Source organism: Pochonia chlamydosporia, chromosome 7 (assembly GCF_001653235.2).
Source record: "Pochonia chlamydosporia 170 chromosome 7, whole genome shotgun sequence".
Classification (NCBI taxonomy): Eukaryota; Fungi; Ascomycota; class Sordariomycetes; order Hypocreales; family Clavicipitaceae; genus Pochonia; species Pochonia chlamydosporia.
Window position 1 is genome coordinate 2,788,566 of NC_035796.1, and position 19,977 is coordinate 2,808,542.

A 19,977-nucleotide genomic window follows, 5' to 3' on the forward strand; every position below is an offset into this window, starting at 1 on the left:
ATCATCCACAGCCAGAGACCAGACTCTCCAGACCTGGCCGAACTTGCCATCAACAATCAACCTCTACTCAATTCAATTTCATCTGGAATGCGGCGGAAACATTCAATCCGCATCGCTCATCCGTGCCTCCCGGCATTAACAAACAAATCCCAACCGTCCATGCTGTAAAGGAGTCAAGTGCTACGCCTTGCCACTTGCCATATCATCCTTGACAACTTTGGCAATCCTGCTCTGCAGCTTCTTCACCTCCACGCTGGCCTTGCGAGGGTTTTTGGCTTCAAAAATGGCATCAAGCTCTTCCAGAGTTACACCTTTTGTCTCTACAAAGAAAAAGTATATAAATGCCGCCTCTAATGCATCCCATCCGACGAAGAACACATAGAACCAGTATTGAATCTGCATCCAAGACTTGTCAGCTTCCCAGTACTCGAAGGCAAACCAAGATATAGGCTGCGCTACTTACATGAGATAGAGCAATTGGTCCGGCAAAGGTGTTGACAAACCCAGCAGCGCCAGAGGTTATCTTGAACACCCCCATGGCCTTTGCCCGCATAACATTGCTCACAACTTCCGCGGGGTAGATGGGCTGCATCGGAGTATACCCAGTTGCGAAAACTGCTCCAAAAAGGAAGATAAAGACGATGCTGACAGTGGAGGCGGTCTGATTTCCATATTCTGTGTAACCTGCCGCGCTGCCGGCTACAATAGCCAGACATACAGCCATGATACAAGTGGTGGAGATGAGCATCTTTCGGCGGCCCACGATGTCGTGCAGGCGCGATCCGGCGGTTGCAAATATCCAGCCAACGAGGGCGTAAACAATGTTGAGGATAAGCTGCGTGTCTGTGTTGGTCACGCCGATACCCTTGAGCATGATTGGCAGGTAATACGATACGATGCTAAATGAGGGCGTTAGACAATGTTGTGACTCCTTTAAACTGCCTTTTTTGAACGACTCACTTGTTACCGCTGAATTGTCCAAACCACGAAAACGTCATATTGAGCATCATACGGTACCGTCTTGCTCGTGAGTTGAAGAGTATGCGGAGGTCGAAGAATTCTCTCCAGGTCAGGCATTCACCTTCCAGCGAGTCACTCATCTCCTTCATCTGCAGTGCAACTAAGGGATGATCATCTTGACCGTTGGTGTGATACGTCGAGATGACTTTTCTGGCCTCCTCGTGTCGATCCTTGGCGACTAGCCTAGACGATGTTAATACACTGAATAGTCTTCACCCGCGACATAAGCTCGGACTTACCAGCGCGGAGACTCGGGGAAGAATTTGATGAGTATGACAACGATCCCTGGACAAACCATCTGTAGCCAGAGAGGAACTCTCCAATCCAGGTTCCCGCTGCCACCAACGTGCTTATGGCACGCGTATACAGCTGATGTAGCAAGTACAGAGCCCTATCACAAAATGTCCTATCAGAATGATAATCTTATAAGCTATGGTCATGGTTTGGCCTACCACATAGTAAAACGTGTTGTACAGTCCCGCGATAGTGCCTCGATAAGCGGCTGGTGTGATTTCGACCAGATACAGTGGCGCCGAGGAAGTGGCCCAGGTAGCAAAAAACGAGAGCAAAAATCGACCGCCAATCAACATTGGAAGGCTTGTCGATAGAGATGTCACTATTGTACCTATGCAGACGCCGAGACAGCCAAAGAAGATGTGCCATGTTCTGCCATACCAATCTGACATCCAGATGAACAATGCCCCTGACATTTGGCCAACCTTCACCTTTTGTCAGCATTCGTGCCTAGTTGACTCTTACAGATATGATCTTATAACTTACTTGGAAAATGGAAAACACAATACCAGTGCTGGCATTCCCAGTGTCTGGCAGCTCAAAGTAGGAAGTATAGCTCGGCAGGGCATTGATGGAGCCCATTAATGAACCGTCGTAACCTGAATAAATTAGCTCCTCCATACTGTAGCAGGTTTTTGCGTTCGTCGTACCTGTCATTGTAGAGCATAAAAATATGGTTGAAGCGAGAAGATAAAGTTTGATGTATCCAGGCCCCTTCACATCAGGTTTATTCGCAGCCATAATCGCGGCATATGTCTCAGGATTCGGGTTTACACTCTCGACTTCATCGAGGCCGAGCCGTTCTTTGGTGTCTGCCATGGTGGCCATGATGCTTTCCAACGAAAGTTGTACAAAGGTGATGTCTTGGAGCTAGTGACAGGTTGAACAAGAGTACCGCAATGATAATCTGTGCGTCGTGTTGGAATATGGAGACTGAGACCGTACAACAAGTCAACGGCCAACCCGGGGTCTGATTGGAGTTTCTCTACTTCATATAAGCCAAAGCATCAGCGTAGTGTCTGGGAGCCGGTCTTCACTTTGCGGGGCCCCGGAAACATCAACCAGCTTGCAGTTTAACGACGTGGAGAAGACGCAATAGCCTCTTCATTTGTGGGGGTGAACGGGTATTGATCTTGCCAACATTGGTCTTCCTCGAATAGGCTCCCTGGATTGACGTTGCATTAGTGTATTTTCGGTAATAAGCATACTCATCTTACTTGCGAGAATGACGCAAATCCCCCACGGTGGCGTTAGCTTGAATAAACGGTGGTTTATATCGCCGCCTAAAACAACGAAGAAATACCATCATTACAACCTCCAAGCGACAAAGCGGCAAATGAGACTTAAATCGGTAAATGAACTGAAGAGGGAAGTGTACTTGGTTCGTTCGTGAGAAGATTGGAATTCACACAGACAGACTGTTCCCATGTCACATGTAAGTCTTTCAGAGCTGGGGAGAATGCCTTTGCAAACAAGGAATCATTTGCCGGTCATGGCTTTCAATCCTCCAATTTAATTATGTCTCCAGTTCTCTGGCTATTGATTCAAACTTATTTCGATTGACTACGAGCATCCGCAATGGCAACAAGTCTCCCAAGATCGAGATTCCTCCAACATGAACTGTATTCCTTTTACGCTGGTTCGACTTTGGCTAACCTGATTCTAATAATAATTAAAGTGAACTGATAAACATGAGTTCTTAAATATTCTCTCCTACAATTAGTCATGTTAATGTACGGTGGGTGGTCCATCTTGGGGCCGAAATCACCAATCATACCCATTGGGCGGTTATTCGAACCAGTTTTAGCTGATATTTATCCCCAGAGTATCAGAATTTCTTTGGACAGTACACAATTTTCATTTCTTTGTAGTAAGCACTATTAGTACAGGAATTTTGTACCATAGTTTAAGATACAATGGACTTTTAGCTAGTCACCTAATGTTAGTGAATGACTACGACTTTCTAGGCAAAACCCAGGTCGTGAGTCCTGTCGCAATAACCTGACCATGCCAAGTCTTATCCTCAGACTCCGTCTTCAACTCGACCCACATGTCTTGGTTGAACCTGTTCTCAATCACTACGGTTCTCGTACCATCAGGGTTGATCGAAGCCACAGCTTGAATTCCCATTGCGCTGGAGTCTAGGTGAGATCCCGTACTGTTGACGATGTGGCCACCCCGAGCGATGAATTTGCTATACTGCCCAATGAGGTAGTAATCCACCTCCTTAGTCCATGATCCAGTTTTGGGATCTACCGTGATTAGTCCAGTACAGATGTGACATGGCACACTACCTGCAAGAGCAGGACCTCCCTCTGTCCACGTCCCAAGTGCCCATGCCATGATGCCATTGGCCCAGTTTTGAAGAGGCTGCATCGTGAATGTAGAGGTGAATATCCAATCTGAGTGTCCCCTTGCGGTGTAACACTCTGTCATGTACTGATCAAGGTGGGGGAACTTGTCATGGAAACGAGTCAAAGGATCCCAGTGCCCTGGTTCAGTGTTGCCCTCATAGCAATGCCAAGCAGATGCCGAAACAAAGTCAGAGGCTACTCGTGCCACAGTTTCAGGATACTCGTAATCTCCTTCACAGTATAAAGTCAGAAAGTCTGTGTCTTTGTTGTCAAGATGCACTAAATAAGTCTCACCAGTGTTGTGATCAAACGCCCAGATCTCAGTCTGGAGCCTCGATTTCCGTAGCATCGGCCCGACATGATCACGAATCAAGTATGCAGACTCGTTGCCACCAATATACATACTAGGCATTCCGGCTTTATTTGCCAGTGGCTCATTTTGAAGGGTAATTGCATCCACATGAACACCGGCCTTTGCGTACGCTTCAATATACTTGACGAAATATCGAGCGAAGGCGTCGGCGTAACGATGGTCCAAGCTGTTGTTGACTTCCGAGCCCATGATGACTCCATCAAGCTGCATCCATCCTGGTGGAGACCATGGTGATCCCAGAAGCACCATTTCAGGTTGTATGTGCTTCATTTGCCGCAACATACGGGTCATGTTCTTGCCATATTGTCCGATGCTGAAGTGCGACAGGTTGGGATCGGGCTTCCCGTCATTGTCGTCATAGGAGTATGCTGGATCAAGGCTCAGATCTGATGAGGCGATAGTATGCCTCATTAAACTTAAATTTATGCCCTCGGCCGTCATCAAATCTCTCATGACTGTCTCGTAGTCACGAGAAGAGAGCCTATCGAATGCAATGACTGTTCCATCCGTGACGGAAGCTCCGAACCCTTTTACCACCTGCTTACGGCCGGAATGTTCATTGATGCTAAATTTCCATGGATTATTTCCATTGGTAGGTCCACCTCCGAGGACCGGTGGTTCAAATTTGGATAGCTTGTAAGTGCCGTTGGCCGAAGTAGCCCAAGCCTGGGCTTTGGGATTGCAGGGTCGTGATGACTTGGTCGCCTCGGCCACAAAGGAGAAGAAAACGAGAGCAAGAAGTTTCATTGTGTTAGCAAGTACGTTTTTAGACGGGATCTGTAGAAATTATTCAAATCATCACCCCATGTTCTGCTGTTAGTAAGTGCCCCAAGTGCGCTGTGGTGGCTTTATACACCCAAGATCGAAAGTTGGAGTATCGAAATTCCTTCCCAGCCGGCTGAACATATTACCGGTTGTAATAGCCGAAGTTAACTATTTAGTTGCATCGGCTACTGATATACCCCGCGTTGACTTAGGATAGGATAAAAAACGAGAATTGATGGTGTTGTCCACAGTCAAGGGGTGTAAGTCCGGTTGTAACATTCAAAAGGCAGTCGTCTTAGACATCATTTATTTACTCGGAAATAGTAAGCTCCGTACTACAATATGATTGCATGAGAAAGTAACAAAGGTTTGCAGAAACAAGTCACCCGTGTAAGGTATCCGTCGTTCGAGTCCAAGACCACCATGCCCAGCCACAGTATCTCAGGCCAACTCGTATTTCAACGTCGCATACTTGAGCACGAAGTTTGTTTCAAATTGATAGTTCTTATACGGCAAGGCGCTCCTTATTAGATCCCTGTGACAGCCAGAAGTCAGAGGCTCTCCAGCAAACCTTGCCGCAATCCAATCCAGCCAGATCCTACGGCTTGCGTAACAGGTGGGAGTATGGCCGACTCCCTCAAACCGTACGTAATTTACAGAAGAGCCCAATTTTTTTCTGCACATTGTATCGACAACAGATGTTGTAACTGATTCAGGAACTGCTGGGTCTGCTGTTCCTTGCATAATCAGCATTGGGCTAGCAATTGCTCGGTTGCCATTTTGTGTGAGATTTTGATATTCCAATATATATTTGTTCGTAGCCCAGTCGTCATGTACGAGTTCGCCAATGTCAGGGAAAAGCTGAGAGACAACGGCATTGCAACCTTGGATCTGTCGCAGAAAATCCAGTCGCTTAATTCCTTTGGGTGTCAGTATGCTTCTCGGTTCAAAGTCCGGGAACACCTTTCTCAGTCCGTGTGCAACTAAAATTGCAGTTCCACTGGACGAGTTATGCAGCACACCGGGGCTTTCTTCCAGGAACTTTGTCACTGCAGAGATAGGAATCGTTCCAAGATATCCTTTGACAGGATTCTCAGCTTGACGATGGGCAGCTGCCCATGCTGCTCCGCCGCCTTGCGAATGCCCCATTGTCACAAACTTGCGTGATAGCTTGGGGAATGCCTTCTGCGCGGCTTCAGTAGCGTAAAACAAATCATTAGCTTCTGCTGGATTCGCCAAGAAGTTATGATAGATTGGTCGCCCATGTTGGTCTTTGTTCACCCCCAGCCCTTGATAGTCCGGCGCGACGACTACATAGCCCTGTAGTGCCAACTCAAACGGTACTTCGAAATGGTACCACAAGGATCGCAGGTGAGATGGAGCGCAGTCTCCAAGACTTCCAGAATTTCCATGAGCAAAGGCAACGACGGGGTAGCCATCATCGATTTCACGGGGGTGATAGGGCCAAAGCACGTAGGCGGACACAGGAACGACGGAGCCGTTCAAATTTCGGGAGGCGAACATGATTCTAGACAGTGCCGTATTTGGTGGTATGGTGTACTTTGAAGTGTTTGTGTTCATTTCAACTTTGAGAAGTGTGCCTGGCTTGGCTCTCGATGCCACAGCTGGCACACGGTAGAAGGGATCTTCCTCCACTCGACCATTTGCATGGTTGGATCTTTCAAAGTTGAGGGCTTCGTATACATTTTGCAAAATGGGTTGGGGTATGTCATTAAAGGAAGTATTTGGCTTCACAGTAGGAGCCGCTGCTGGTGAAGTAGCAAGTGCGACGTTATAGGCCAAAGAAAGCACTGTGGCCACGGAAGAAAGAATGGTAGCTCTCATTTTGGCATCGAGTTCATACGTGTTCTTTGAAGCACAGGGAAATATCTTATCTAACAATTCACCTCTTCTTATACAATTGTAAACATTCGTTTAGTACACACGTTTCCATACTATGCCTAGTTCGACGTCTTGTGACATATCTCGTCGATCAGTGCTAGACGGTGATGTATAAACCCGTGTCCAGCGAGGAAGTTGCCAGGCTAAAATGAAGCTAGCAACAACAGTCAGGGCTGTACGAGATTTGTTCTACTAACTGTATGCCCAAGTAGTATGACGAGCAGGCACTCTTTACCGTCGGGTTGTACTTGAGGTGTCATGGAAACGGTATGGCGGGATCCTCGGAGTTCACATTTGTGATCCGAGAACACAAACGCACAACTCAGTCGTTATTAGAGGGGACGTAGATTATCTTCACCATGATATTTCCACGTCCTATTGCGGTTTGTACTTTTTGTTTGCTTCTTGTTTCTTGTACTTTTTTTTAAAGCATAGAAAGTTGATCTTCTATATCAACGGCTTAAGTGGCAGTGTTGGCGCAGCCGCAATATGTCCCAGCCGCGACATGTCTTCCCATTTGCATGCAACAACGATTTATGCCATTTCAATGGCATGATGTCACATTGATGAAGAATCTCGCTGTACCATCGGCTACTGGTTCTGTAAAGCTCGTGTGGCCCAGGACTTGCCGTGCTCATTACGCCAACCATTCCTGTTGTGCGGCAATTCATATACTAATGCAAAAGCCGAAATCCCAGTTAGCATGCTGTTAGTCCAGATCTCTGAGGATCATTCAGGTGGTACACAGTCTCCGAATAATCAGCCCAAGAAAAGTGTGCACTTGAGCTCAACTTTCAAGATTGGGGGCAAAGAAAGTTTGGCATGCTCAGATCCCACACATCGTTTATGAAGCCCCCATACGTATGGCTGGTGTCTTCAGATCTTTCCATGGGAGACCGCCCCGCTGTTTGTTTTGTTTATTTGGCATCTTGTTAGGCTAAACCCAAACCATGTTGGTAAGGCGCTGGTCGCCATAGACGCCAAGGAACACTGAGAAGCTCTGGGCCGCTGCCGATGCCAAAACAGAAAGCTAATTGCACCAGAAACACAAAGAATTACTAGAGACTTTTACTGGCTGTAGTGACATTTACGCCATGCGTTCTAAAATCCCAACATGACATATGCCTCTCGTTTTGCTAGAGTTAGATAACCCTGAAGCACAGAAACTTATCTTATTTGGCAATCCTTGCACAAGATTGTCGACCGCCCCCCGTTCAATCAACCGCGTTCAGTATTCTCGCAGTTCCGGATACAGCGGCACACTTGAATTAGTATGTGGCTGCAGTGGCTGCCGCGAGCTGACTTCCCTCTCAAGTGCAAGGCACACCGATGGGTTCCAGGTGGTCAACTGGTCTGTTTTTGTCTACACATGTTGTCTCAGAAGCCAGCCTCAGAGCTCAGAAAATACTCGCGAATCATGCGGCGACATGATATCTTATAACAAGAACGGTTCCCATCTCCCGTCGCTTCTCAAAGTTACAGCTCCGCACGCCAGTGGCGATAATTGGGGACTATTGTTCTACAGTGTGCAATCCAGGCCTCAGCTGGGATGTCCTGAACAGATCAGACGGTCTCGACAATCCAAGCGTGGCCGTAGGGCGCCACAAAGCCTTTCCCGCTTCAGCTCTAGCACTTTCACCAATGATGCCGGGGGAGACTCGGCCATCATCTGGCAAGGCTGATTTTGTCCATGTTCTCGCCCGCTCTGTTGGTGACACAAGTGAGGCCATATTGAGAACCAGCCTTTCGGGATGTGCTTGCTGGGTAAATTTGGTCCGAAAACTCCACATACTTGAGGTTCCAGCTTGGAAACTGTCAGGTACATGTATTTCAATTCGCTTTAGGCTGTATGAATGAAAGTACAGTTCTACCACCTGAGTGTGGTCAATAGAGGTCCCTAAATTGGCTTCCGTTCACCCCGAGGTGTTCAAAAACTCAATAACATACAGCCTCCGCATGCACACATGGTGAAAGTGTTCCTTTGCGTTCCTGTCCTAACTAAAATAATCTAAATGAGTATCAGATCTAGACGACGCGAGTTGATGATCGCGTTTTTTCGCAGCCAGAAACGGAATTTAACCCTGATCCCAGACTCTGGCCACTGGGAAACCTATTCAATCATGTGTATCACAGCCCTGAACCGCCGTGCTGGTCCAATGTAAACTCCATTCAAATGATCAGTCATTGCAGCCCAGGAATCTGGTCACTATCTATATGATCTGCGCAACTATTGCTTTGCCAGGCCCGTCGGCAGTCGCCTTTCCTTTTTGACCATTGCCAAATAGCCGCATGTGGCTTTCAGCCCTCGTATGCGGCTAGGTATTGTTGGTGTTGTCGACTCTTGGAACTTGGAAGGCTGAAGAGGCACGGGCTCACATGTATTCTATTCAAGTAAAAGCAAAGCATTTCCCAGCCTCACAATTCATGAGTTCTCGTCCTGCTTCTTGCTCACGCAAACTACGTCTAGCATGCAAGTATACACCCTGTTAGCGCTGGTCGCTGCCAGTAGTGCAGCGGCCGAAGCCATACTCGCCAAACGCGCCGTCTTTGGAGCCGAATTGACGAACTCTCTATTCCTCAGAACAGAACCAGCATTATACTTCGAAAAGCGGCAGGATAATGGAGGTTGTCTGACAACACAGTCTCCATGCAATGACAAGTGCATGCCTTTGGGCTCGGTGTGCTGTGGGAACGGCAGATATTGCAACTCTGGGTATACTTGCGTGAACAATGGATTGAGCTGTTCTCCTGGAGGAACCAATGGCCAATGCGATGTAACAACGCAAGACCCATGCACCGACAAATGCATGCCGAAAGGGGCAGTGTGTTGTGGAAATGGGAGATACTGCAATTCTGGAGATACTTGCACCAACAACGGACAAAGCTGCACTCCGGGTGGTGGCCAGTGTAACTCAACAACACAGGCGCCATGCAATGACAAGTGTATGCCCCTGGGCGGTGTTTGTTGCGGAAATGGTAGATACTGTAACTCAGGGTACACATGTATCAATGCCGGACTCAATTGCTCTCCTCCGGGTGGCTTGACAACGTCCATTACAACTCCTCCTGTAACTACCACTCCGCCACCTTTCATTACAACTACGACAAGTTCGACATCGACGACGACGACGACACAAACCCAAAGCCCTTCCCCGACACCAAGCCCAACGCCAGTTGGTGCCATTGTTGGAGGTGTAGTTGGGGGTGTAGGTAAGAAGAAGACACTGCAGTCGCATCGATGAGAGAGATATCTGACTGTTTCCATTTAGCTGCCCTAGCCTTAATTGGACTATTAGCCTTCTTTATTCTTCGTCAGCGGAAGAAGAAAGATGAACATCCCCAACAGCCGCTTGCCCCAGGTTACCCGCCAGTCACTGAGGCGACATCACCCGGCCCTGGAGCTGGTCAATTTTACGACTACCGTTCCAGTATGGTCAAGCCTCCAATGTCCCCAGCTACGGTCTCACCAGTATATCACCACCCCACAAGTCCCGACGGAACCATCTCCACATCGTCACCGGGGCCATTCTACCCTCCTGGATACCAGGGTCACAATATCGCGGATCATAGCCAAGGTCCAGTCCAACAGAATTGGTACCCGCCTCCGAACGCGCATGAGATGCCTACTGCAAAGCAAGAAAGAGATCCGCAAGAAATGCAAGGATAGAATATCATGGAAGGGTTTGGGAATTTGTAGGGTTTTAGTTGCGTCTGGTAGAATTCAGCCATGCTAGATCGTGCTGCACAGTGGGTAACTAGTCAGATCTAGCTGGAAGGAAAGCGGCCGAATAATTTCTTTTTTATAATATCATCATGAGATAACAATACTATTTATGACCCAAATCGCTTTGTCACATACTCGTGAAGCACGTGGCCTGTGGTTAGTGTTGATACTTTGACGAGGTTCAGCACTACGGGACAATCCCTGATACACCAACTTCAGCAGGGATTAGGGAGGAAAGCATAACAAAGCAAAGACTTAAGTAAAACCTAATGAAGCCGTTCATCATAGCGGCTATTGAGTTTTGCCCTGCATCCGTCCGCCTACGACCAAGGGCAGCTAGAGCGATGTTCTACAGATCCGAGGGAACAGCAAGGGATTCCGTCGACAGGATTTCCACGTCCGGTCATTGACTGCACAGCTTTAGTCATCGCTATACGAGGATCCTCGGCGCGGGTTGGAGTATGTGGTCAAAAGAATTTGCCCACATCCAAGCATATACTCACGCTTCTTCATGTGCCTTAGTATGGCAATATGCGATATCTTTTGCCTGTTTAAATACCTTTAGCCTCTTATTGTATCCATTTACGCCAACCACGCGCTATGAAGCAGGAAGGGGTACCAGTACAGAACCTGGAGAGACGTATAGTGTGATTGGATATCACACTTTGTCACTCACAACCTGCTTTTATCTAAGCAAACAAAGTGTATTTTATATAATCAGCTCACTATACCTAACCGGGCCTTATTTTCGTTTTGAATCTGGTGGCTTCGCTCACTCCTTCAAATTTCTTCTCCGCTACCTTCTAGACCTATCATCGTCCCTTTACTATGCCAGCCCAAATTTCGAAGATGGAAACTTTTCCATCACGAAATGCTCGCTTCGAAATCCGATTTGCCGTCGCGCCCCGTACGGAGTTGGAGCAGATTCCGGTTACCGTACCTGATCTGTAGGTTGACTCCATTGGCTGACTCCGGTGTTGGGCGTTGAGTGGGCTGAACTTGCACCACCACGAATATCTATTTGTAGTTAGGATGTCTCCAGTTTTGATCGGTGGTCGGATCCGACACACGCAGCAACGGCGCATATAGTCAGGATCGTCCGGCGCCATACCCGATGCAACTTACAATTTGTATGGGCATCACGGCATCAGAGTCACCGACAACAGCGATGTGTACATAACGCCAGGAGACAGAGCCGGTAGTTGCTTCATTGGTCTGTCTTAAAAATGTATCTGGTCATTAGCTCACAATGTTTCACTTAAAGCAGCCCAGGGGACGGAAGCTAGTGAGACTTACCTAGGATTCCTTATTTGATTGGAAAATATTTAGAGAATTGATATGTATGTTTGCTCCAGAATGAAACTTTGGAGATAAATAACCCTGCTCTATACAAGACAACGTCCCTGAGGACCACGAGGGACTTGGAGGCCTTCCAGCAGGCATTCCTACAGAGCCAAGGCGGGTAGCTTAATGCCACACGGCCTCCTTCCGGAAAGCTTACATTGAACAAGGTCCGAAAGCCCGTACCAAAGACAGCCTTAGAAGTGGATACTTGGCTAGATTGAGAATGTTTGAGGGTAGGCCTTCTCGTTGGTGTTCAGCCTGAAGACATGGTGATACTCGCCATTGGTTGCGGAAGACGCGCGAGTAAGCTTCAATCCCAAAATGATTAGATTAAACCAAGATGGGGTTTCAGCTTGAATTTAAAAGAGCCTAGATTTGGTCCACGGTTGCGAAATTAGCCTTGCTCGCACCTGGAGGGAACCAAAGGAGCAGTGCCTGCATGTCTGAGCATGCAGACAGTCCTAGGGGTATATAAGTGGTAACGAATTCCTCTGGCCAGACACTTCCAGACAGTTACCCTCTTTCACAACAAGTGCCATACCCCTATAACACATAAATTCTTTCCTCAAATCGCTCTCACAATGTTCTGGTCCACCGTCCTCGTTGCAGCAATTCTGCCCCTTGTCCGTGCTGCGGATGATGATGGGCTGGTTTGGTGTGGCGACTCTACAGAAAATGTCCCCGTCTGTCTCACAAGAGTACCTGACAGCTGCTTCAGTTGTCTTAATCCCATTGAGACTGCTTGTGGTAACGCGTACAAAGACGAAGACGCCTACGCTACTTGCCTTTGCACCATCCCTGGCAAGACGTGGTCCGGCATTGAGAAGTGTCTGAATGATGCCTCCACGGGATGCTCTGACGCACAAAAGATGATTTTCAACGGCTATGGAGTTGAATGTGGTGCTGGCCCCAAACGAGATCAGTTCAAAGCTGCGGTTTGCAACGCAGACAATCAGAAGAATGACGCCTTGCTCAAGGCCTTGGCTGATGACGTCTGCGATGGAACAATGTAAGCCACCTCGGGTTACAACTTTAAAATACATACCAGACTGACGTATCTTATTTCGAATTATCAGAACCGGTAGCGTGGTGCTGAAACCAACCTCGACCGTCGCTGCTTCAACCAATACAGGTAACGGGCCTATTACCTCGACAGCCACTCCGACCGCTTCCAACACAGGATCTGGCTCTACTGGCACTACTTCCCATCCCACTACTACATCCGGTGCAGTCGTCACGGCGGGTGCTTCTGCATTGGGCATTGGAGGGTTGAACATCGCTGGCGTTCTCATCGCCGCTGCCATTGTCAATGGATTCTAAAGGCATTTCGTACTTTAAGTAGAATACCTCTCCCCAAGGAGTTGCGTTGCAATGAAGGCGAAAGGCGTGGGGATCATATTGACAAAATTCAATATCTGGTTTATAAACTATGTGTATGATCATTTCACTTCGATTATGGTTAATTTAATACAAGGAGTTACGTGTTGTCTGTTGAATTGGTAGTTGCCCTCACGTTTTCCTTTATTGTAACATGAATTTACAAAAGACTTGATTATTATTACCAAGTATATCAAGTCTCAAATCGTGTTCTAATTAATGTATAACTACTCTCAATCAAACAACAAGAAATCTATCAGGCTAAGTGGCGCTCTAAAAATAAAAAGAAAGAGACCAGTCTATAATGTCAGAAGCGGATTACAACCATATCTCAACCATTCAGTTTGCATTTTCACATCTCTTCTTCAGATCCTGGTTGAATGCCTCAAATCCCTTTACCGTTGACGCCCGAAAGCTTGACCATTCAGCCATCAAAAATGTCAAAATCCCAGAAAAGTCTTCGCCCTGAACAAATGTCGTGCCGCCAGGCGTTTTTGTGCTTGGTGTGAACTTGAAGTAATGGTCGCCGTTAAATAGACCTGGAATGTTCCACAGTTTGCCCGCCCACTTGAATTCATCAGCAGAGTTGGCGATGACGACGGGTGCCATGGAAATTCCTTCAAGCTCGACGTTTAATCTGGACCCTGCCTCAACAGGACGGCTTGTGTCAACTGGTGTGATGGACTTGATGAATGTTGTTGGCCAGGATGAGTAAGAGGGGAAGTCAAGAAACTAGGACTTGTTAGTGGTGTTGTTTGAAAGTGCCAAGCCTACGACTAGCTTACGGTTTTCCTGACTTGCTCAGGAGAGCAGTTGATCTCGATTTCAGTGTGAATAGACGGCATTTTGAAAATGGAAATAATGCAAATGTGTATCTTTGGAAGCTGTTGCAGATTTGTTTTGAAATGGTTTGCTGAGTTGACTGAACGACAACATCGTGGACTTGTCGCCATATTTATACACTAGGAGTTGACTCAACAATAACCCAGGCAAGAGCTGGTGCAAGGGTGTGACCGCCAAGCTCACCCCCGATCGCACTCTTCTCGCGCAATTTTCGCTCGACTTTTGTTAGCAAACTGGCCGCTGGGGCTTGACATCTAACCGAATGAGGCAATCTCAAGCCTTCAATCGGGAGAACATCACAACGTGGCGTTGTGCCATCCAAGCCATCAGCCACTCCGGCCCAATGACTGCCCGCTTCTTAAGCGTTATAGCAGCCACTGTTCATTGATCCTTTATGACATGCCTGTTGGTAGAGGTGCTGGCGATATCAGGCTCTTTTCACATCAATGGAACTCATTGATTCGTGCCCATGAGAGTGATCTAGAAGTTCACTTCCTTGCCACAGGTCTGGTACCAAAGACGAACCAATCGCGTCATACCCAGTCTCAGCGAGAGGTCCTTCGATTCGCTTCCGAATTCACAGTTAAGGCAGTTTTCTTCCCAATCAACCTACGTCGCGACTCGATTCAAATCCCTGGAAAGAACTTCAAACAATTTCCCTCTAACATGCATTAGAGCACTAGTACTGGAATAGCGGAACTAATTTGGTCAGTAGTCTTTTGATGGCTAATCATTTCAAGTGACCAATTGAGCTAGGTATTAGCCTGCCAGCGGTTGTTTTAGAGGTCGAGATTCTTCTTAGCTGCACTCAGTGGGTGTGATGGTGTGCTTGTGTTGAGTGAGTCACAAAGGTCGACGGATCGAGGGTCGCGGCATTGCACCAGACTCGCGATGAGGAAAATACGGTTAGAACTCACTCACGATCCTTCTCCAAGATTCAAACCACCTGGGGAGGGAGATTCCACAGTATCAGGTTGGCTCATTAGGTGGTCGCCGCCAACACATCACTTGCAGGGTGCGACAAGTCGTCTTACAAGCAAATGGACTTCGCTAGGGAGCTGACCTCAACTACTGCAAGCTTTCAAACTGTTCTTTGTAGCAATTGGCAGGCCTAGATGATCTAGTTTGCACATCCAAACAAGCGATTGAACAAGACCGTTAGAAAATTTCCTCTTTGCAACATCCACAGATGCAGCCCTTTGCCATTTCCAACCTGTACAAATCAGGAATGTATCATGGCCGCTGCCTCACACAACCTGATGTTTCTACTAATGGCACTGTCATGGCCTTGGGCGGAGGGCTGCTTACTCCCCGTGCTTACAGTCCTACACAACTCAATCCAACAGGAGGAACACGTATTGACTAGACTAAGTCCTACATCAAAGCCCTACGACTAAACTAGAACACATTGTACGAAATAAGGACAACTCCACCTTGTCAGCAATTGCGTCACAGTTTTACCAAGTTATACTCCCAAGTTCTGAAGATATAAGTTCTGGTCCCATGCAGTTGAACGATCGAGTTGCACCCATGGTACTCTTCATAGTGCATCGACACTCTCACAATGGATGCCGCATGGGCCGCAGAACATGCTTGCAGAATCTCACAATTCGCCGTCACTTGTAGTGATATCTTGTCGTGTGTGCGCGCTTCAAAGCTTGAGAAGTTGCAGCCTGTTTTGGACGAACGTCCCAACAACCTAATGGAAACTCTGCTCCAGCACACCAGACAAGTGCGATTCACACCTTCCGATGGTACAGGCACTTTGTCCAGAGAAGATGAAATTCTTTTGAGACTTGCAGGTTACTGCCAAGAATATTCCTCTCAATTGATAGAGGCTTTACAAGATTGGGATACAGAACCCAAGAATTTACATGCACCTGAGGTAGCCGAGCCACCACACCACCACGACTTGACAAATCTTCTTGAAACCATACGGAAACTCCTGAATGGAGACCTTGCCACATTGCAGTGGTCATCAGTATGCCAGAATGTTCGCGAGCTGGGTGCCAAAAATAGTCGCCTTGGAGCGAATAGGACAGTGGAAATACAGCAACTGGCCGCAGAAGTTGACACCAGCTTCCAAGCAATCACGTCTAAACAGTTCGATGATGTGACGTTACTCAGATCCTGGAAGCAAGTTCACGCGGCTACACAAAGAGTTACAGACCTGTCTGTAGAGAAGACTGTTCTAACAATGCTTCAATTCTGGACAATGGACCGTCGCAAGGAGTTGATTGCCAAGGAACATGACGACACCTTCGAATGGGTGCTAGCACCAACTGATCCCAACCAATCCAAACAAAGTTCTTCAAACTTCTCTGAGTGGTTGGAAATTGATGAACCCTTGTACTGGATATCTGGCAAGCCGGGATCTGGGAAATCCACATTGATGAAGTTCCTCGCGGAAAATCCCAAGACTATACAGGCTTTGAAGCGGTGGGCAAAGGACGACACCCTCATTACCGCCGTCTTCTACTTTTGGAGCTCGGCGAAAGATCCACTGCAGAAATCCGACACGGGTCTCCTTCGTTCTATTCTTTTCCAAATCCTCCGACAGTGTCCCGATCTTGTTCAATACGCATACCCGGCACAGTGGCGAGAACGACACCATTCACATGGTTCCCTCCAGCAACTTGTTCGCAGCGAGCAGAACACATCAGACCTTCTAGCTGCTTTCACCCGTGTATCAGATGCGTTATCAAGTGTAAATGCAAAATTCTGCTTCTTTATTGACGGCCTGGATGAGTATGACGGCGAGCCAACCGACGTGATACGCCTGGTTGAGGCACTTAATAAATCCGTCAAGCTCAAAACATGTGTTTCAAGCCGGCAATGGGCTGATTTTGAGAAGACTTTTGGGACAGACAACCCATGGAAACTGTACATTCACGAAATGACAGAGAATGACATGGTTCGGTATGTTAAAGATCTTTTTGGCAAGGACCCTAAATTCCGCCAAATGCGAGATGCCGCCGATACGGAAATTACCCACAGCCTAGTCAAGGCTATAGTTGAGAATGCGGAAGGCGTGTTTCTTTGGTCATTCTTGGTTGTGAAGGATCTTCTAGATGGGCTTTCTGAGACAGACACCATCCACGCACTCCAGCAGCGGCTGGGAACAATACCAACGGATCTGGATGGCTACTTCAAAAAACTGTTCCAGGACACGCAACCTCATATGCGAGGCTCAACTGCAAAAGTGTTTGAACTAACGCTAAATGCAGTAGACAAACTTCCTTTGATGTGTTATTGGTTCATTCAGCAGCATGGTCTCGAGGACGTTCAGAAGATGAAGCTTGGCTCGATGGAGAGACGAGTGGCTAGCCAGAACCTCAGAGAAATGGAGAAGATGCTGAATATTTACTCTCAGGGCTTGTTAAGTGTCAATATCTCAACATATGCGATTGAGTCCACGGCAGAATTGGAGGACAACAGCTGGCTTTTCGAGTTCAGAGTCGACTTCATCCACCGAACTGTGGCCGACTTCATGCAGACTGCCGACATGAAGAAACTACTGAAGAAATGGATACCGCAGTCTTTCAATGTCGATGTCGAAATTTGCAAGGCCGGTTTAGCAACAATAAAAGCCACGCCATCGACGAGAGACATGTTCCAAGACGCGCATCGGGCACTCTCAATTCTCAACCTATTCATGTGTCATGCGAAGATGGTATTGGGAGATTTGCAAACTCAGTTGGTGGATAACCTTCTGGCCGCATTGAGACTACATACTGAGAGTGTCACTGAGATCCCGATGATGATTCTTGGCGCGGGCAATTTCTGGGCGTGTCAGTGCAGCTTCAACTTCGCACTTTTATATCACTGCGTCTCGTACGGGTTGACGGAGTACGTTGCACTGCAGTTGGATAAGGAAAGAATGGAATTTGCGGAACCGCAGTCCGGTCTACTATATGGCTGTTTCTCATGGGATTCGCGCGTGAGGATGGAGAGATTTGCACTGCCCGTCGATACAGTCGAAATGCTACTGGCTCGTGGCTTTGATCCCAATCTACCCTGGGGAGATCGAGGTTTTTCATTCTGGCAACAGCTTTTAACATCGACATACAGCAGACACTTGAAGGGAATTGCCACCCAAGGCGATTTCGATGCAATCAAGCGTGCCGTTGAACACGGTGCTGATATGGAAAGTAAGGTTGAGGTCTTTGCCGCTCGTCGCATGGGTGAAACGAAGGCGCATGAGATTGTTGAAAGGGTTGTGCCGATCGAGCAGTTGTCGACTCTGCGACTGGACCACAGCGAGCGACCGTATGAAAACTCCCAGTAGCCGGGAGCTCAGTTGTTATATACCTAGGTAGACAGAGCACAATGATGGGTTCTCTCGGCTTATGTAGTCTTTTATGCGTGGGATGTTTGAGTGTGTTTTCACGAATCTTGGCGAGGAAGAGCTGAATCGGAAGGTATCGGAGGTACGTACCTGCCCAGCTGGCCCATGCCAAGACAAAGCCGACAGTTGTCAGTCAATTCTTGTCTGTGACCTCCAAAGTTTGCCAGAGAATTCGGCGGACCCACAAAAAAAATCCATCGCAAACTCACGTCACCGAGCTCAGGGACCATTTCTCCCAATCTAGATCCTTATCTGATTCCTTACCCTTTTTCCATCCATACCTGTCTCCCTGTACATCACAAAATGGCTCTCGATCATGGGCGGGACCCGTGTCCCTATGTCATTTTGAATGATTTTGGTGGTGCCTTTGCCATGGGGGTATGTTCCAGCCTTCGCTTTCGCGCTTTGCGGTCCCGGCCGACTGTCCGTGTTTAAATCTCTCTAGGCGACTAACTTTCTGAACAGGCAATTGGCGGTACGTTATGGCACGGTATCAAGGGTTTCCGAAATAGCCCTTACGGCGAGCGAGGCATCGGCGCCATCACAGCAGTCAAGATGCGAGCACCGGTGCTTGGAGGAAACTTCGGCGTCTGGGGCGGTCTCTTCAGCACATTTGACTGCGCGATCAAGGGCGCACGGCAGAAGGAAGATCCCTGGAATGCGATCGGTGCGGGCTTCATGACCGGTGGCTCCCTGGCAATCAGAGGCGGTTTCAAGGCAGCAAGAAACGGCGCCATTGGCTGCGCTGTGCTGCTCGCTGTGATTGAAGGTGTGGGTATCGGTTTCCAGAAGATGATGGCAGGAGGCACAAAATTGGAGGTGAGCCAAAGAGAGTTTCATTCCGTCTTATTGGAATCGGAGCTATTGTATCCAGCTGAGAGTCTCCATGTAACTGACAAACTTCCTCGCAGATGCCCGCGCCTCCACCAACAAACGAACACGCTCTTGCATGAACAAAATCTTTTATCGACGTGACCTTTCCTCTCCGCGTTCTGGCGCATTGTATTTCTAGCTTTGGTTCGAGTTTATATGCATAACATATCGGAATATGTATAGAATCTGCATGTCTGTCATTGGCAGCGAAAAAAGGGGGACATTTTGCCTCCAACTAGGCACGGGTCAGCCTGACGGAGGCGTGTATACGTCCCATGGTCAGGGACAAATATTGCGTGTATAATAGACGGCGGGCTTACATATAGACCGGAAATAGAATTGGGTTTGATGACAAACAACTTATATGGACTTGGGATGTCTTTGGCGCAAATTTCACTCTGCGCAACGGGCGATTCACTTGCCATGTCGTGTTTCCTTGCTGGCACCGAGATAGACACTTGTGAATCGACAAAGAAGTACGATTGAAATCATTCAACTTGCCGAACTGCGTTGCCTCTCGGGAGAATGCGCTTGGCCCAAAGATTGACTTTGTCCAACCTTGAATTGGTGAGTCCACCTGAATCTGGCTACGGCCGTAAGCGGCGTTACGTATGTCCGCTTAGCTCCGTACTTATCAACTTCGACTACAACTTCACGTTGCCAAATTGTCTAATTCATCACTTGACTGCTTTGAAGTTGTCTTTCTCGGCTGACAGAATGTAAATTGTACGCTATTTCCCCAAGATGCACACGATGGAAC

At 47.8% G+C, this 19,977-nt stretch overlaps 7 protein-coding genes across 7 annotated transcripts; 3 read left to right on the forward strand and 4 right to left on the reverse strand.

Moving 5' to 3' along the window:
• Positions 1-180: 180 nt before the first annotated feature.
• On the reverse strand, positions 181-2,133 carry VFPPC_16516 (sugar transporter; the record flags this gene model as incomplete). Its single annotated transcript, XM_018294269.1, has 7 exons — positions 181-396; positions 464-899; positions 961-1,203; positions 1,260-1,411; positions 1,473-1,739; positions 1,801-1,913; positions 1,965-2,133. 7 exons carry the CDS (start codon positions 2,131-2,133, stop codon positions 181-183), a joined length of 1,596 nt encoding a protein of 531 aa, XP_018139191.1.
• A 1,134-nt stretch (positions 2,134-3,267) lies between these two features.
• Positions 3,268-4,788, reverse strand: VFPPC_09315 (glycoside hydrolase family 30; the record flags this gene model as incomplete). Its single annotated transcript, XM_018287875.1, has 1 exon — positions 3,268-4,788. One exon carries the CDS (start codon positions 4,786-4,788, stop codon positions 3,268-3,270), a length of 1,521 nt encoding a protein of 506 aa, XP_018139190.1.
• Positions 4,789-5,247: 459 nt separating this feature from the next.
• On the reverse strand, positions 5,248-6,651 carry VFPPC_09314 (secretory lipase; the record flags this gene model as incomplete). Its single annotated transcript, XM_018287874.1, has 1 exon — positions 5,248-6,651. One exon carries the CDS (start codon positions 6,649-6,651, stop codon positions 5,248-5,250), a length of 1,404 nt encoding a protein of 467 aa, XP_018139189.1.
• Positions 6,652-9,709: 3,058 nt separating this feature from the next.
• On the forward strand, positions 9,710-10,375 carry VFPPC_14580 (hypothetical protein; the record flags this gene model as incomplete). Its single annotated transcript, XM_018292348.1, has 2 exons — positions 9,710-9,881; positions 9,978-10,375. The coding sequence occupies 2 exons, from the start codon at positions 9,710-9,712 to the stop codon at positions 10,373-10,375; spliced, it is 570 nt and encodes a 189-aa protein (XP_018139188.1).
• A 1,982-nt stretch (positions 10,376-12,357) lies between these two features.
• VFPPC_14579 (hypothetical protein) lies at positions 12,358-13,096 on the forward strand (the record flags this gene model as incomplete). Its single annotated transcript, XM_022428922.1, has 2 exons — positions 12,358-12,785; positions 12,853-13,096. 2 exons carry the CDS (start codon positions 12,358-12,360, stop codon positions 13,094-13,096), a joined length of 672 nt encoding a protein of 223 aa, XP_022284135.1.
• A 396-nt stretch (positions 13,097-13,492) lies between these two features.
• On the reverse strand, positions 13,493-13,998 carry VFPPC_09313 (polyketide cyclase/dehydrase; the record flags this gene model as incomplete). The annotated part of the gene is made up of 2 exons (XM_018287873.1): positions 13,493-13,885; positions 13,939-13,998. The coding sequence occupies 2 exons, from the start codon at positions 13,996-13,998 to the stop codon at positions 13,493-13,495; spliced, it is 453 nt and encodes a 150-aa protein (XP_018139186.1).
• A 1,562-nt stretch (positions 13,999-15,560) lies between these two features.
• Positions 15,561-18,284, forward strand: VFPPC_09312 (NACHT domain-containing protein; the record flags this gene model as incomplete). The annotated part of the gene is made up of 1 exon (XM_018287872.1): positions 15,561-18,284. The coding sequence occupies one exon, from the start codon at positions 15,561-15,563 to the stop codon at positions 18,282-18,284; it is 2,724 nt and encodes a 907-aa protein (XP_018139185.1).
• Between the last annotated feature and the right edge of the window lie 1,693 nt (positions 18,285-19,977).